Source organism: Amblyraja radiata, chromosome 5, assembly GCF_010909765.2.
Source record: "Amblyraja radiata isolate CabotCenter1 chromosome 5, sAmbRad1.1.pri, whole genome shotgun sequence".
Lineage (NCBI taxonomy): Eukaryota > Metazoa > Chordata > Chondrichthyes > Rajiformes > Rajidae > Amblyraja > Amblyraja radiata.
The window spans coordinates 11,070,656-11,088,253 of NC_045960.1; the positions used below are offsets into that span (position 1 = coordinate 11,070,656).

Here is a 17,598-nt window from a genome sequence, read left to right on the forward strand (position 1 = left end):
GTTCCCTGATAGGCCAATTGTTGGCTACTAACGATGAGTTCCCAAGACCTGGTTAACCAACTTTTAGTGGAGGAAAGGGAGGGTGGGAGGGGGGGTGGGACAATGGGGAGAATAGCGAGGGGAAGAGGGGGGGGGGAGGGAGTATATATAGAAGTTACCTAAAATTAGAGAATTCAACATTCATACCGCTGTTGTTGTAAGCTACCCAAGCAAAATATAAGGTGCTGTTCCTCCAATTGCGTGTGGCCTCACTCTGCCAATGGAGGAGGTTCAGGACAATCTGCCTGAAAACCTGCCTCTTGCCCTTTGCAGCAGCAGTACAGCGCTTCACCTTTTGATCATTCGCAGCTGAGGGAATGAACAAAGGCAAGCAGCATACCCTATCTTAAACTAGCCCATTGTTAATGTGAGCAACATGGGGTGGATCTTCAAAGGAAGAAATAGAATCTTGCAGGAATGACTAAATCTTTCCAGGTACAATAAAAACTAACTGGGACTCAGTTAAGACTGCAAACAAGACTAACGACAGAGCCTGAAATACTTACACCGACAAAAGGGATGAATTTCTGGCAGGAATCCTCATCAGGGCTGCAGTGAGAGAAGACAAGCAGAATTATTCACAGTGCTGATGCACAGGAACGCACGCACGTGCACACACACACACACCAACACACACGTACTCACCATTCCCTATCTCTTCCACATGGACCAACATCCATACAAAGACAATTTCACACAGATAGTGAGACCTCAGCTCAATGAAATGATCCCAGAAGTAATCTGCACACCACCATAGGCAACCAAACTCAATCACAAATCAAACATACCGCCTCCCCTGCAAAATAATGTCAAATTACTCTCCATAAACTCTTCAATACATCAGACTCAAATCAATTGTACTCCCTGTAATAGTATAATACTCCCAACATAAACAGGATCAAATCATCACATCCCCTCAAGATCATCTCAAACCAAGCTGCTACAATATAATCTCAAAAATGTACACTCATTCAATTAACCTCAAAAACACAATCAAACCCCACATCTCCAAAAATACCCCAAACAAATCTCAAATCAATCTCTGAAATAATGTCAAATTAACTATACCTCTAAATTAACCTTACACAAGATACACTCAAATCAACTTCCACTGCTAAAATACTCTCTGATCAAACCCCTGTTAATTTGATGAAAGTATTTGAGGAGCAATTTATTCTTAAATGATAGGTGCGTGTTCCAAGTGAAGCATGGATGTGAGAGTGTGCAAAGTCGATTATTTCTTGATTGTCAAGCTAGGGACATTGGCGTATGTTAGTGTAAGGGAAAAGAACGCTTTCGCAATGAGGATTTTGGGGCTACAGAATTCAAGTTAATTGGGACAATGCAGGAGATGTGACAGATTGCGTGAGTGGACAGCACACAAAGTCACGTTTCAGGCACATTGAGTCCAGGGAATGACAGCAGTAGTGAGTGCACCTGCAGCCACCACATCATAACAGCCATCACTGTTCTGTGTTCCTACACTCAGTTCAGAGTTGTACTGGATACGCTCATTAAAAATCTTCCTTGACACTTCTGCTAGTAGAGGGACATGTAGAGGGATATGGGGCAGATACAGGCACATGCAACTGACTCCGGTAGAGATCTTAGTAGGTCTGTTTTTGTGCTGTATAACTTTATAACTCTTTAAAGGTATATGTGCGGGATTTTGTTTGGGAGTGTGTGTGTGAAAATGTACAAGTGTATGCGCCTGTGTATACATGAGCATGTATGTCTGCATGTGAGAGCGTGGTGCAGAGTGCATGTACGGCAGCTTTGTGTATTGTTGGGGCACTCCTATGGCAAGCAGTTGCATGCACAACTCTGATGAACAGGCGGGATGCTGGAGTGCGCTCGGTGCTTATGGAATGATGCCCTGATATTGTCAGCAAGAGTCAAAAGCAGAGCAGAGAAGGATGTGGCCACCATTCTGTGGTAATTCTAATCCAACCATTCCTAGTGTTAACACGCTGCTCTGAATTGTAGGTCCTCTTGTACACACGTTTGTAGATGGACACCACAAACTCACACCTACAGTATGTAGGCACACACAAGCTGCCTAAACACCCACACTGGACTGTTTTGTTCTTTACACACAAACGCATAGATAGACACACACACACACACCTTTCATCTCCCATACCTTCATGGACACAGTCTTCCTTTCTTAGTCACATACTCATTGACAGACAGAAATACACTCAAGATACACACACACACACACACACACAGAATGATCAAACACAAAGGTCATTTCAAGACAGCCAACCAGCAAAGACTAATCAAATCTTTGATGAAGTAAAACAAGCTGATAAATGGACTACAGTTGATGTTGTCTAAATTGATTTTCATGTAGCTTTTAACAAAGGGATGGGGAGAGGCCTGATAGACAACAGGTCTGAAGAGTGTTCCGAAACAGAGGGACATGGGGATTCACGTACATAGATCTTTGAAGGTGGCAGGTCATATTTGGAAACCTATTGGAAGATGTGTGGAATCTCAGGCTTCATAACAGAGGCATTGAGTGTAAAGGAGGGGTGGAAGATTGCAACCTTCACATGGTCCGCCCTGTTTCGACGAATGCAATCAACTCAGCGTGCACAATCAAATAAGATCAAATAGAACAAGTTGTCCTACAACTTTAGGCTGTGCAAGCCATGCGCAAGAAGAAGAAGAAGAAGAAGAAGAAGAAGAGTGTAGAGGAGTGAAGTTGTGCTGAATCTTTATGGGGTTCGGGTTAGCCTATAATTGGAAAACCAAATCTGGTCATCATACTAAGACAGGCTGTGTAAGGGCAGGGGGCACAGATTGAGGCTTTGGGTAAGAGCTTTAGGAGTTCCATAGTGACCAAAATCTTACTACCCCAACAAGATTGGAATTGGGGACATCAGTGATAACAAAAGAAAACAAGGTTTTTAGTCTTGTTAAGACTAAAAACCTCTTGTGCAGAACTGACTCTTATAACCATGGCATGGACATGTAGACATTCACCAACACTCAGAAATACACAGGCTCTCTCTCTCTCTCGCACACATACATGCATGCTGCATGCACCGTCACACACACAAACACACACACTCACACACCACAGAGGCTCACACACCCACACACACATGCATTTTCTTGTAAACTATTAAAGCAACATTTGATGTTTAGGCAAGGCACTGATAAGGACCATTTAAATAGGGAATTTACATAATCCTGCAAGTTTTGATAGAATTTTGTCTGTGGCATGAGCTCTGTGTTATCCGGGGTCAGTGTATGTGGTCAGAGTTACAACTGAGTAATTTCATATTCACACACACATACACATGCGCACACACACACACACATTCCAAGGAGTCAATATGGATGCAAAATGTCATAAAGGAGAATATATTTTCCTGGTTCTTCCTACTAATCTCCTCCAGTGAACAGGTTTGGAATGAGTGCAGTTAGTGCTTTAGTGCTAGGGATATTGGTGTGGGATAGACCCTGCGCTGGTTTGGTTCTCCAGCCAGAAGAATTAGAGGATTTTGGAGACTTGTGATAGCAGTAGCTTCCCACAGCCTGAAATGTTTGCTGTAGATTATTCAGCTCTGAGAAAGTAACCTGCAAAAGTAGATTGGATGCCAACTCACAGACTCCAGTCAACATGAGCGACGTGGTGTCTAGACTGTGCTCTGTCCACGGTGATCAACACTTAAGAAGAAACTCCTACCTTCTCCAGCAGAGGACACCATGGGTGGCTGAGAACAAATAGGAGATCAAGGAGCAAATTCAGCAAAAAAAGGCAATGCGTTCGAAGACTGAAAGCCCCTTGAAGCCTGAAGGCAAAGAAACAGTTCACAGGGAACTGAAGGATGGCCCTGCAAAGTGCCCTCAACCTAAACTGCAGATCTGGGACCACTGGGCTCCACGGGGGGTGGAATGCATCCTGGACAAGGATTATAACAGAGCTGTATAGTAGTTTATTTAGTATATTTGTTTGTCGTGTAATATGGTGGTGGGTTCTGGTTTGTTTTATTGTACTATAAATATTATTTTTAATAATTGAATAAATTTTTTGATGAAAAAAAACTGCAGATGGTAGGTGGAAATTCAGCAACTCGCTGACAGCCATAATATTCATTGATTTTTAAGTGCTGCCTTGACCTCGTATAGCCTTAATAGCCCCTTTCCACTGTATGAGTTCATTCACGTGCTCTCCCGAGTTTAAAAAAAAATCAAACTCGTGGTAAGCACGTAGAATGAACGTAGCGGGTACGTCGGAGCTCGGGGACGACTCTTAGCGGCTCGTTGGTACTCTAACAGCAGGTAAGCTCGCTAACAGCAGATATTCGGGAAGACTCGCTAACGGCAGGTAAGCTCAGGAAGACTCGTGAAGATTTTTTCAACATGCTGAAAAATGTCCACGAGAGCCCAGAGGCCATTACCGTAAATCTCCGAGTTCGAATCAGGGCAAACTCGGGGAGAACTCTTGAATGAACTCATACAGTGGGACAGGGCTTTTAGGGCCTGTCCCACGATGCGAGTTTATCCAAGAGCTCTCCCGAGTTTAAAAAAAAAATCAAACTCGTGGTACTTCATCACGAGTATTTATTTACTCTTGGAAATTTTTCACACTGTTGAAAAAACTTCATGAGTTTCACGAGCTTACCGCGTTTCCCGAGTATCTGCCATTAGCGTTACGAGCCGCTACAAGAAGTCCACGAGCTCCAACGTACCCGCTACGTATTTACCACGAATTTGATTATTTTTAAAACTCGGGAGAGCTCTTGGGTAAACTCGCATCGTGGGACAGGGCATTTAACACCCAATGTCTACCCTACCGGAAGACTGAACCTATCGAGGCAATCAGGACCCAATGGAAGGAACACCGAAGATCTGACAAACAGTCTCTGTTCTGTAACAGCAAGTCAATTATTTTCTCTCCAGAGACTTTGTCTGAGCTGATGGGTATTTCCAGCATTTTCTGCTTTCATTTCAGAGTTGCATCTGCTGTTTATTTGACTTTCACTCCAAAAACCTCCTCAGCCACAACTCCAGCCCACAGCCATCAATCTAATCCAGCCTTGCTGCCTGACAAGGCGGCTTTAACACGCACACATATGCAAAAGCACACACACTCTCATTTTTCCGCCAAAGTGGAAATCCCAGACTTACAAAGAGCACATAGCCGTAAAGAAGCACATGGGAGATGTTGCACAGGCCCAGCAGAGCACACGATGATGCACTCTAACTGTATCACAAACCAACACACTCTGCCACATACAGACACATTTGTCAGGCACTCAATGCAGACCCTCATAAATGCACACCTTGCTCTTTCACTCATGCACACTGAGTGAAAACTCCACACAATACATTTCACAGCAGAAGGCGAGCAAGGTCATTTGTTGTAAGGCAGGTTGTCACAATGGGAAACAGAAGTGTGAAAACAAGAGTGTATGTTTGACAAGGACAAGGCAGATGTCAGAACACGCAGCAGATACCTGATATATAAATCAAAATATAGGCTCCTTTTCCTAGATGCACACAAAAGTGAAAACAAAAGTGTAAACATTACCTGAGAATACAAAAGATAAGAAGATTGAACATGAAATAAAGTCCAACCCAACTTCCCATCTGCCAGAAAGGAACGACTGTGACATTCCAAATGTTTTGTTCCAGACACTGTTCTCAACCTGCTTAACAGGATGCCAGCACCAGCTGGGTCTTAGTAAAGGCAGAGTGAATCACATCAGAGTGGATCACACAGCAGCTCTTCCTCTCTGCATTGAGGCCTAGTCAGGATCTGACCATTCCCAGGCTGGAGAGTGGGGAGGTGGCTTATTGTCCGATGGTAGCCGACACAGAGATGGGATTGTGTACTCAGAGGGTGTTTGAGTTTTAATTGGAAACTCTAAACATTTCAAACATAAACCAATGGCAACTCATTATACACAATACCAGGACAAGTTCATGAGCCAAACACCTAATCAATGGAATTATGGAAAATATCATTTCTCACTAGATAAAAAGCTTGCAGTGAGCAGTATACTTAGCCAGAGAATGAACAACTGGTATGGCAAGAAAATTGCCCATTTTTCTCTCTGAAGACTTACAAACGGAAGACAAGTTCCGCGCTGACCCTCGGCTCCTGACCACACGTCCATCTCAGAACCCGTGCCAGCACCAGTCGGAACTGGTTACTATTGATTCAATTTGGGTAGGTGGAGCCCATGTAACAAGTACAGTAATTGAGCTCTCAGGCTCACCAATGGCCTGTACTGTTCTAACCAACAGACTGCTATTCTAAATTTCAAATAATTGCTAGCTCATTGCAAAGTAACTCCAATAGGCAAGGAAATTGAGCTGGTGAAAACCCATTCCTTCAGTACTGCTAAAAACATGCTGCTACAGCACTACTTCAGCAACCACCCCTCATCCTCCACCATTCTTCACCACTCACACCACACCTATCCACCCCTCATACCAGTGCTTTCCAGATTCCACAACCCTCTGGTGTAAAAGATTCTTCCCAAATCCCCTCCAAACCTCTCCCTCCTTACCTTAAACCTATTAGACAACTCTGCTATAAAGGAAAGGTTTATTACAGTCTACCCTAGTTACGTTCATCATTCTGTACACTTCTATCTGGTCCCCTCAACCTCCTTTGCTCTAATGAAAACAAACCCAGTCTCTCTTCATAACTGAAATATCCCAAGCAATGTCCTGGTGAATCTCCTCACATTCTATCTAGAGAAATAGGATAGATCAGCTATGATTGAATGGCGGAGTGAACGTGATGTGCTAATTCTGCTCCTATCACTTATGAACGTGAAATCACATCATGAAGTACTTCGAGAAGCTAGTCATGAAGCATGCTAACTTCCAGCAGCCCAGACAGCCTTGATCCACTGCAGTTTGCATACTATTGTACAAAGTCAGAAAGCCATCTCCCAGCCCCTGCCTATACATCACCTGAACATCTGATAACAAGGTCACCTGCAACAGACTCGAATACATTGACAATAGGTCTGCCTTCAACACCATATCCAAACCAAACTCATCTCCAAACTCTTGGACCTAGGAGATAGCAAACCCACCCCACCCCACCTTCTGTGGAATCCTTGACTTCCTGACCCATATACCACAATTGATGAGGATAGGCAATAATACATTTTCCATGATAATTCTCAACACCAACATGCCACACGCGTGGATGTAATCTTAGCATCTCATGTTCACAACTCCCTCCACACTCAAGAATACGCAGCCAACTTCCGCTCTAACTCCATTTATAAGTTTGCTGAAGACACCACTCTAAAGAGCCAGAATTTGAACACTGACGAGACAAAGTAAAGGAAGGAGATAGAGAGCTTAGTAACATGGTAACAAGGCAACAATCTCTTCCCCAATATCAGGAGGTTGAAGCAGCTAATTATTGACTTCATGAAGCGTGGAGGAGTAAACGTCCCAATCAGCAACAACTTGTCCTAGGCCAACCACGTTAACGTAATGGCCAAGTGAGCACTCCAACACCTCTATTTTCACAGAACAATAAGGAAGTTCGACATGTCTCCGACGACCCTTACTGACTTCGACAGATGCGCCATAGAAAGCATCGTGTCAGGGGGTATCACGGCTTAGTTTGGCAACAGCTTTGCACAAGACCACAAGACATTGCAGAGTTGTAGCCCAGTCCATCCCACAGATCAACCTCCCCAACATCAACTCCATCTACGTTTCACGCCTCCTCGCAAAAACAACCATCAGAGTACAGGACATTTTTCACATGGGTCATTCTCTCTATTCCCGTTGGGCAGAAGAAACTATGCATATACCACCAGATTCAGGAATGTATCATTTATGTTTTTTTGTGTTGTCAGAGTGCCTGTTATGTTGCTGCAAGCAAGATTTTCATTTTTCTTGTACCTCACTGTAATTGTAGATATAACATAAACTTGACTCCACTCGGTAGTTCTGGCTTGATCTCGCACTTTGATCTTATACACCTTTATCAGATCACCCCTGATCCTCCTGCGCTTCAAGGAAGATAGTACCATCCTGCCCAAGCTCTTCCTATAACTCAGGCCCTCATGCCTTGGCGACATCCTCGTAAATCTAATGAGATACATAGATAGGAAAGATTTAGAAGGCTATGGGCCAAACACAGGTAGGTGGGACTAATGTAGACGGGGCATCTTTGTTGGCATGGGCAAGGTGGGCTGAAGAGCCTTCTTCCATGCTGTACAACTCTATGACTCTATTTCTATGAAACCAGTCTGATATCAGTGTCACAGCTGAAAACAGTGTCAACAGACATTTCAACGTCACCAGTCTAATATCAGTATCATCAGCCTGTTATCAGTGCTCCTAGCCTGATTCTAGTGCCAGTCTGACAGTAGTGTCAATAGTGATATCAAATCACCAGTCTGATATCAGTGTCACAGCCTGATATCAGATTCCCAGTCTGATATCAGTGTCACAGAGAGATATCAATGTTGCCAGCTTAGTATCAATGCCACCAGCCTGATATCAGTGTAATAATCTGATATTTGTGTCACAGCCTGACATCAGATTCACAGTCAGATATCTGTGTGACAAGCTGATATCAGTATCAGCAGCCTGGTATCCGTATCACAGGCTGATGCCATCGTCACCAGCCTGTCACCAGTCGACATCAGTGTCACCAGCTTGATATCAGAGTCACAGGCTAATGTCAATGCCACCAGCCTGGTATCAGTGCCACCAGCCTGTTTGCAGTGTCACAGCTCTAATATCAGTGACACAGCATGATATTAATGTCACAGCCTGATATCAGCGTCACAGCTAAAGACGTGCAGGTTTATGTTAATCGGCTTTTGTACAACCTGGTTTTGACGTAGACTGCAAATTGCAGAGATACTCTCAGTGATCTTCATCATCCCACTGTCTACTTGGCCTGCTCTAGACTCTTACACGCAGCACTCTTCCACCAATACCAACAACACCTCATCCATGGAAAGTCTCCCATTCCAGTTTCACCTTGCTATTCACTGGGTTTCATTGTTTAAGCTGGGAGCCAAAGATCAGTTTATGTCGTGTTAAATCTCATCTCACAGCCTGTGATTGAACAATTTTACCCGGGGAAAGTTTTCAAAGGAGCTTTTTTTAAGTGGCATGTTTCACTCAAAGGCTGCAAACTCTGCAGTTAATTTTAGGCTGGCGACAAGGATAATTTAAGGCTTACTTGCTGGACAGAATTAGGAGAAAGCTGATTTTTTTTTCTTGGATAACAAAATTCTTCAAATTGTAACTGGCATGGCATCGGAAATATCCCACTGTTCCTTCACTGTCACTGGTTCTAAATCCTGGAACTCCCCTGTATGTGCAGTGGGAGCTCCTGCATTAGAATGATGGCAGCAGGTCAAAGAGGCCGCTCACCATCACTTTTCCGGGGCATTTGAGGATGGGCCTTCACTGTGACATTTTCAGCCCATGAATTAGAAAGAAAAGTAGTTGCCCTGGGCTTTGCACCAAGCGTAAGCAAATAGCAGCTCACACGATGACTGCGTCGCAGATTCACTCTGCAGATCATACCTCCACATTGACTAGACTTAACAGAACCAGTGCAGCCTCCCAGACTCTGGTACACCACAAGCTCTTCACTGCCACAGATATTTAATACCAGTAGCCACATGCGAGGGGTAGTGCTGCCGTTATGTGATAACTCTTTACCGGTGCAACCCTTCAACCCCTGTGCAATATATCATGGAAAAACCTCTACAATAGGGCAGAGGGGCACGGAGAGGGCTCAGCAAGTACAGCCTGCAGCAGCAATATCAGGCCATGAGATGCAAATGTCCACAAGGTGTGAGAGACGTCCTGAAGCTCCATCTCCTGCTGACCCCTTCAATACAGATGATGATGTGGATATGCTGGCACTGGGTGAAGGTGCAGGTAAAGGTGTGTGGGGCTTCCTGACACAAACCATACAGGGCACTGTACATCAGCAAATACTGGCTTCATTGCACACTCACCTCTTCTGCTTGTAGGTCAGCATAGCCTCTGATATGGGAAGCTGGTGGGAGATATTGGCTCCAGACACATACTGCATGATGCGACTGATGATGTCAAATGTCTCTGTGGAGAGCAACAGAGTGTAAGCCGAGGATGTTGTAGCAGTGAGCAGTGTCTATGCCGCACAGCACTTTCCACACCTCCTGCCTCACAGTTATCCCAGACTGCAAGCCAAATCACTAAACCGTTGCCTCTACTCCCATTTCCCTGTTAATCCCAACTTGAAATAAATACATTTCACTCTCCCTTTGACTGGAATAATCAGGACTGAAGCTCTGGGCCTAAGGCAGACCTGCTGAGAACACCTATTCTGGTGGAATTCTTTCAGGATGTGACCAATAGATCAAGAGGAGCCAGTGATGTGTGTGCTTGGATTTCTAGAAGACTTCTGATAAGGTTGCATACCACATGGAAACACATGAGAATGCATGGAAATGAGGGTGGGAGGGCTAATGTATTGGCATGGACTGAGAATTGGAGAGACAATGGTGAGTGGGATGAACAGGTTATACCCAGGTTGGCAAACAAGTGGGGTGCCACAGGTAACCCGTTAGTGTTCAGCGAAATGATCGCCATGTCTACGCTTGGTCTGGAACACAGTGCCAGGGTTGGTGGTGGCGGCAGTTACGATAGTGATGTTTACGAGGCTTTTAGATAGGCAGATGGAAGTGCAAGGAAGTGAGGGATATGTATCATGTACAGATAGGTGAGATCATCTTGGCATCAGGTTTGGCACAAACATTGTGGGAGTGAAGCTGTGTTCAGGTGAAGTGCTGTATTGAGGATAAGTTCAACACTGAGGCTTTGGCTCAAGAGGCTGTATTGAGGAAAATGCAGCGCTGTGGCTCTGGCTCTGGCTCAAGAGGCTTTGGCGTGCAAACTGAGAAAAGGGTAAAAGCAGGTTAAGGTATGGTCTATTTTTCTGGGTATTTCTTCCTAGGATTTTGGTGACATAGAAATGGCAGATGGGATAGTGGAATACTTCTCCTGCAGGATGTTGGGCATTTTCAGCGACTACATCTGTGTTCAACTGCTGCTCCTTATGGACCGCAAGCTAGATGACCTCAGTATTATCTGAGCGGGGGGGGGGGGGGGGGGGGGGGGGGGGGAATAATGGCATGGATAAGGTATAGGCAGGAAGTAATTGGGTGACCACCAGGAAAGGTAGTAGGCAAAAAGTGCAAGAGTCCTCTTGGGACAGACCCATAGGCATAGAAGACTCAATAGTTAGGGGAACAGACAGGGAATTCCGTGGCAGCAAACGGGATACCCACAATGTTGTGTTGCCTGCCTGGTGCCAGGGTCCAGGATGACTCTGAGCAGATGGAGAACATTCTGAAGGGGGAACGGGAGCAGCCGGAAGTCATTGTGCACATTGGCACAAATAACATAGGTAGGAAAATGGATGAGGTCCTGTGAACTGAATAGTGGGAGTTAGGCAGAGGGTTAAAAAGCATGACCTCTGGGGGGGATGTAATCTCTGGATTACTCCTTGTGCCTTGTGCCTTGGTCTCCTAATTTGAGGAAGGACATCCTTTTGATTGAGGCAGTGCAGCGTAGGTTCACGAGATTGATCCCTGGGTTGGCGGGACTGTCATATGAGGAAAGATTGAAAAAACTAGGCTTGTATTCACTGAAGTTTAGAAGGATAGGGGGGGATCTTATAGAAACATATAAAATTATAAAAGGACTGCACAAGCTAGATGCAGGAAAAATGGTCCCAATGTTGGGCGAGTCCAGAAACAGGGGCCACAGTCTTAGAATAAAGGGGAGGACATTTAAGACTGAGGTGAGAAAAAACTTTTTTACCCAGAGAGTTGTGAATTTATGGAATTCCCTGCCACAGAGGGCAGTGGAGGCCAAATCACTGGATGGATTTAAGAGAGAATTAGATAGAGCTCTAGGGGCTAGTGGAGTCAAGGGATATGGGGAGAAGGCAGGCACGGGTTATTGATAGGGGATGATCAGCCATGATCACAATGAATGGCGGTGCTAGCTCGAAGGGCCTAATGGCCTCCTCCTGCACCTATTTTCTATGTTTCTATGTTTCTATGCTAGTGAGGGTAGAAATAGGATGATAGTACAGATGAATGTGTGGCTCAGGAATTGATATGCAGGAGGCAGGGATTCAGATTTTTAGACAACTGGGATCTCTTCTGGGGCAGAAGTGACCTGTACGAGGGACAGGTTGCATCTGAACTGGTGGGAGATACTTATTCTTGCAGGGAGGTTTGATAGTGCTACTCAGAAGGGTTTAAACTAGAGAGGCAGGGCGGTGGGAACCAGAGTAGCAGGTCTGAAATTGGACAAAGTGATGGGATGGTAGAGGTCAAGACCAGAGAGTCTGAAAGGAAGGATAGGCAGGGTGAGGGGAAGGAAATATGGTGATGCCGATGGGCTGAAATGTGTTTATTTCAATGCAAGGAATATTATAGAGAATGCAGGTGAATTTTAGTGCCTGGATTAATGCTTGGAACCAAGATGATGTCGCAAATGTGCAAACGTGATTGCGGGAGGGACATAACTGGCAGCTCAATGTTCCGGGGTTTGGATACTTCAGATATAATTGAGAGGGAGATAGAAAAGAGGTGGAAGGGTTGCATTACTGATCAGGGAGACTGTCACGGTTGCACTCAGAGAGGACTTCTGGAGAGTTCGTCTGCTGAGGTGGTACAGGTGGAGATTAGAAAGAAGAAAGGTGCAAGCACTCCACTGGGATTGCACTACATGCCCCCCAATAGTAAGCGCGGGATAGAGGAACAGATGTGTAGACAGATTACCGAAAGATACCAAACCAATAGGGTTGTCATAGTGGGTGATTTTAACTTTTCCAACATTGACTGGGACTTACTCAGTGCCAAAGGCTTAGACAGGAAGGTATTTGTGAGGTGTATTCAAGAAGGTTCCTTGCAAAAACATACTGGACCTGCTGATGGGGATGAGCCTGGCCAGGTGACTGGTATTTTAGTAGAAGAGCATTTTAGGGATAGTGATCACAACTCTTTAAGTTTTAAAATTGATTCTTACGAGATTACAGGTGCCTTGACCATGATCTTTGCAACATCTCCAGCTACAGGCTAGGTCCCGGAGGGCTAGAGAGTAGCTAGCGTGGTTCCCTGAGAGAATTCAGGAAATTATAGGGCGGTGAACCTCACATCAGGAGGTTTACCAGGATGATGCCTGGAGGTATTAACTTGGATTGTTTTCTCTGGAATGCCAAAGGTTGCAGGGTTGGAAGTATATAAAATTATGAGAGGCATGAGTTGGGTAGACAGTCAGAATCTGTTTCCCAGGATGGAAAAAATAAAATACTAGTGGGTATAGCTTTAAGGTTTAAAGAAAATTGTGGTCACATTTTACACAGTGGGTGGTAAATGTATGCAATGTGCTGCCGGGGTTGGTGGTTGAAGCAGATGCGTTAGTGGCATTTAAAATACTTTTGGATAGGCATATGGATATGCAGGGAATGGAGGGAGAAGGGCGATGCGCAGGTTAATAAGTAATGGTCTTGGCATCATGTTCGGCACAGACATTGTGGGGGGGGCGAAAGACTTGTTCTTGTACTGTACTCTTCTGTGTTCTATGTGAAGGTCGTGGATAGCCTCTTCTCTTATACGGCCATCTACACAATGCTTGCGAAAACTTCCCTAGACAGACTTAACAAATTCTGCCGCGTCGAATCCCCAAACACTGCGGCAGTCCCAGTCAAAATACAGGACATTATAAATTACCTACTATTACAACTCTATTATTCCTGCTCCAATCTGTGATTTCCCCACATATGTACTCCTCTAATTCCCCATAAACATTGGGGGGCTTACAATATTGTCCCATTATAGTGATCTCTCGTTCTTATTTCTAAATTGTAAGGTCTTGCTCGAATTTCCTCAAGATATCCTCTCTAAGTACTTCTGTTATTTTTTCCCTAATCAACAGCGCATCTCCTCCTTCTCTTTTACCTTTACCTTTGTTACACCTGTAGCGTTGGTAACTTAGAAAAATAGACAATAGACAATAGACAATAGGTGCAGGGTAGGCCATTCGGCCCTGCGAGCCAGCACCGCCATTCACTGTGATCATGGCTGATCATCCCCAATCAGTACCCCGTTCCTGCCTTCTCCCCATATCCCCTGACTCCGCTATTTTTAAGAGCCCCATCTAGCTCTCTCTTGAAAGTATGCAGAAAACCTGCCTCCACCGCCCTCTGAGGCAGAGAATTCCACAAAATGAGCTGCCTGTTCTGCCCATCCCTCAACAGTTTCTTTATATAGCTATAATATCACAATCCCATGTGCTGATCCATGCTCTGGGTTCATCTGCCTTATCTGAGGCTCCTTGCAGTGAAATACATGCAATTTAACTTACTAGGTGTTTCATGCTCCCTGCCCAGTTCCTCCCACTGGTTTGCCTAATAGACTTGCTTGCTTTAACCCCAATAGTTGTTTCATTTTTTCTCATCTGATATGCTACTGTGTATAAAATCACGAGGGGGGGTAGATAGGATGAATACAAAGAGTATTTTACCCACAGTAGGGGAATCAGGAGCCAGAGGACGCACATTTAAGGTGAGAAGAGAATGATTTTATTAGGAACTCGAGGGGCAACATTTTCACACAGAAAGTGGTGGACATGTCGAACGAGCTGCCAGAAGAGGTAGTTGAGGAAGGCACTATCACAACATTTAAAATACACTTAGACAAGTAAATGGATAAGAAAGGTTTAGAGGGATATGGGCCACACACAGGCACAGGTGAGACTAGTGTAGCCGGGCATCTTTGGTCAGTGTGGGCAAGTTGGTTTCCGTGCTGTATGACTCCATGATCACTCCTTTGGGTCCCACCACCTTGTCAGACAGGTTTAAACATTCTCAACTAGCGTGAACAAACCTAAACCGCTGAGCAGTTAATGCTGGGATGTTAATGCTGCAATTTAACGGTAGGATGTTTATTGTAGGCAGTTTATGATGTACAGTTACTGATGAGATTTTAGTGCTGGGATGTTAATACCGAGCAGTTCTTTCTGGATTTCCCAGCAACATCACATCCTATGAGTGAGTGTATAGTTACCTGTGGTGGGAGGCTCTGTCTTGCTGAAGAGGTCTCTCCAGGCGGAGTCCATGAAGAAACTGTTGTACTTGTTGTCCACCGAAGCCAGATACTTGGCCAGGGGATGGGAGCCTGTGGATGAGAGTACAGTTTCTGTTGAGAAGAGTGGTAGTGTCAGGAGATGCAGGGAAAATACCTTTGTGAAATATTACCAGGGCAGGGCTACCAAACTCATGCATGATGAAATATATTCTCCTTAATGTACAGATTCATTGAATTCATCAATCTTAGCAGGATCTCCTGACATCTGTGCTTCAACTTCTGGGAATACCTATATATTTACTTTCTTGACCTTCTGAATTAGCCACTCGAATCCTTCCGCATACATTTACTAATAAGTGTTCTTCTCCGCACAACGTTCGAACTTGCACGCCATCTGCCGCTTCCTACCCACCTTTTGTTGTGTTCGAAAAATTGACCCAGTTTGGTTCAAGGAGCACCCTGTTGGACCCCCTCAGAACCTGATCCCCTGATCTCAAAAAGATCCCTTTCTTCCAAACTCCAATGCGTATCAACCGCTCGTCATTCATCAATCTCTTCACCACAGGAGTTAAGCCAGTGAACCTGCTTCCCACTGCCTCCAACACAAGCACATATTCCCTTAAATATGGAGACCAAATCTGTACAGAGTATTCTCGTTGTGGGCTCGCAATCGTCCAGTAAACCTACTTCAAAACGTCCCTACCCATTACAATTACATTTCCTAATGACCTGCTGTCTTTGAATGGTGACTCTTCCTGTTCATGCACCAGGACTCTTTGACCGACTGTACAACATTTTATCATGTTACTCCAGGGAGAGGTTGAGCCGATCTGAACTTTATTGATTGGCGTGCAGGACAATGAGGGGTGATCTTATGGAGGTGTATGATCATGAGAGGAATGGATAGGGTAAATCCACAGACTCTTTTACCCAGAGTTGGGGAATCAAGAACCAGAGGGCATAGATATAAGGTGAAGGGGAAAAGATTTAACAGGGATCTGATGGACACATTTTTTGACACAAAGAGTGGTAGGTATACGGAACGAGCAGCCAGAGGAGGTAGTTGAAGCAGGTATTATCGCGAGATTTAAAATATTTGAACAGCTACTCGGCTAGACAGGTTTAGAGGGATATGGGCCAAACGCAGGCAGGTGCGACTAGTGTAGATGGGGCATGTTGGTCAGCGTGGGCAAGTTATGCCAAGGGCCTGGTCCCAAGCTGTATGACCTTATGTAAACAATAATTTCGCTTTCATTCTTCGTTCTAAAGTGGATAACTTCAGATTATGAAAGTTCTTTGGTGAGACTGGATATCGGGGGAACAATCCAGTGGGAAAGGCTGTGGAAAAGAAAGAAGACAAACCAGGAGTAAAGTTCTAAATTGTGGCATGTCCAACTTCACCAGGCAACGATAAATAATTGAAAATGGAGATCAGAAATATAGAAAATTAAAACCTCCGTGTGAAGGCACCTCTCACGAGCAAAATGGAAACAGGCCCTTCGGTCCATCTTGTCCATGCCAACCAAGTTGGCACCCTGAGCAGGTCTCATTTCTTTGCATTGATCCATTTTTCACTACATTCTTCCTATCCATGTTCTCCAGAGATGCTGCCTGACCCGCTGAGTTACTCCAGCATTTTGTTTTTTTTTGTAAACTTGCATCTGCAGTTTCTTGTTTCTACCTAATGCTTAATGTTTGTCATTTTTCTTTCTCTATACCAACAATCACCAGAAGAGGGTGCAGTTTCATATGGGGAATTAATGATTTATCTGTTTCACCAGGGGCAGCATTGTGAGTTTCTGCCTAATAGCATCAGAGACGGGGTTACAATCCTGATTGTGGGTGCTACCTGTACGGAATTTATACGTTCTCTCTGTGACCATGTTGGTCTTCTACGGGTGCTCTGGTTTCCTTGCATATGACAAAATAGTGTACGGGTGATCATTGATTGGCAAGGACCATGTGGGCCAAAGGGCCCTTTTCCACGCTGTATCTCCAAACTAAACTACACTAAACCTCTATACTTTCATCTAGAAGCTTGTTCCAGATATAGACTACCCTGAGTGAAAATGTTGCCCTTGAGCTCCCTCTTAAATCTTTCCCTCTCACCTTAGCTTTATGCCTCCAGTTTTATGCCTCCAGGTGGGAAAGAGAAGTAATCCCCCATACCTGGAGGCTACTTGAAGAGGAGTAAGCTGCGAGGATGTCAGCCAGGAGCTGGGAGCGAGGAACTGGGACCAGTCCAAGTAACTTCCTTTGTGACCAGCACGGGCACAACTTGCCCCATGATGTAAGTTATTGTGTTCCTGTATGCAACAGATGGTGCAGAGGGTGGGCAGAGCGGGCGCAGGGTGTAGGTGCACAAATGTCAAGTTGTGAATACATTCCCTGTAACACCTCAAATGGTCGCTGTCCAAGCGAGAGCCCAGCCTCTCTTGGATGGAGG

General features: G+C 44.8%; 1 protein-coding gene across 7 annotated transcripts in view; it reads right to left on the reverse strand.

The window, feature by feature from the left end:
* LOC116972972 (phosphofurin acidic cluster sorting protein 2-like) overlaps window positions 1–17,598 on the reverse strand; it is a 164,135-nt gene that overhangs the window by 21,103 nt on the left and 125,434 nt on the right. For 5 of the 7 annotated variants that reach the window (XM_033020580.1, XM_033020576.1, XM_033020581.1 and 2 more), the window contains 4 exons: window positions 15,132–15,242; window positions 10,026–10,128; window positions 5,514–5,546; window positions 546–588 (listed from right to left, as the gene is read on the reverse strand). In XM_033020580.1, coding sequence (XP_032876471.1) covers window positions 546–588; window positions 5,514–5,546; window positions 10,026–10,128; window positions 15,132–15,242 — 290 coding nt within the window. The remainder of the gene's footprint in view (window positions 1–545; window positions 589–5,513; window positions 5,547–10,025; window positions 10,129–15,131; window positions 15,243–17,598) is intronic. The other 2 variants (XM_033020578.1, XM_033020579.1) reach the window with 1 other exon arrangement.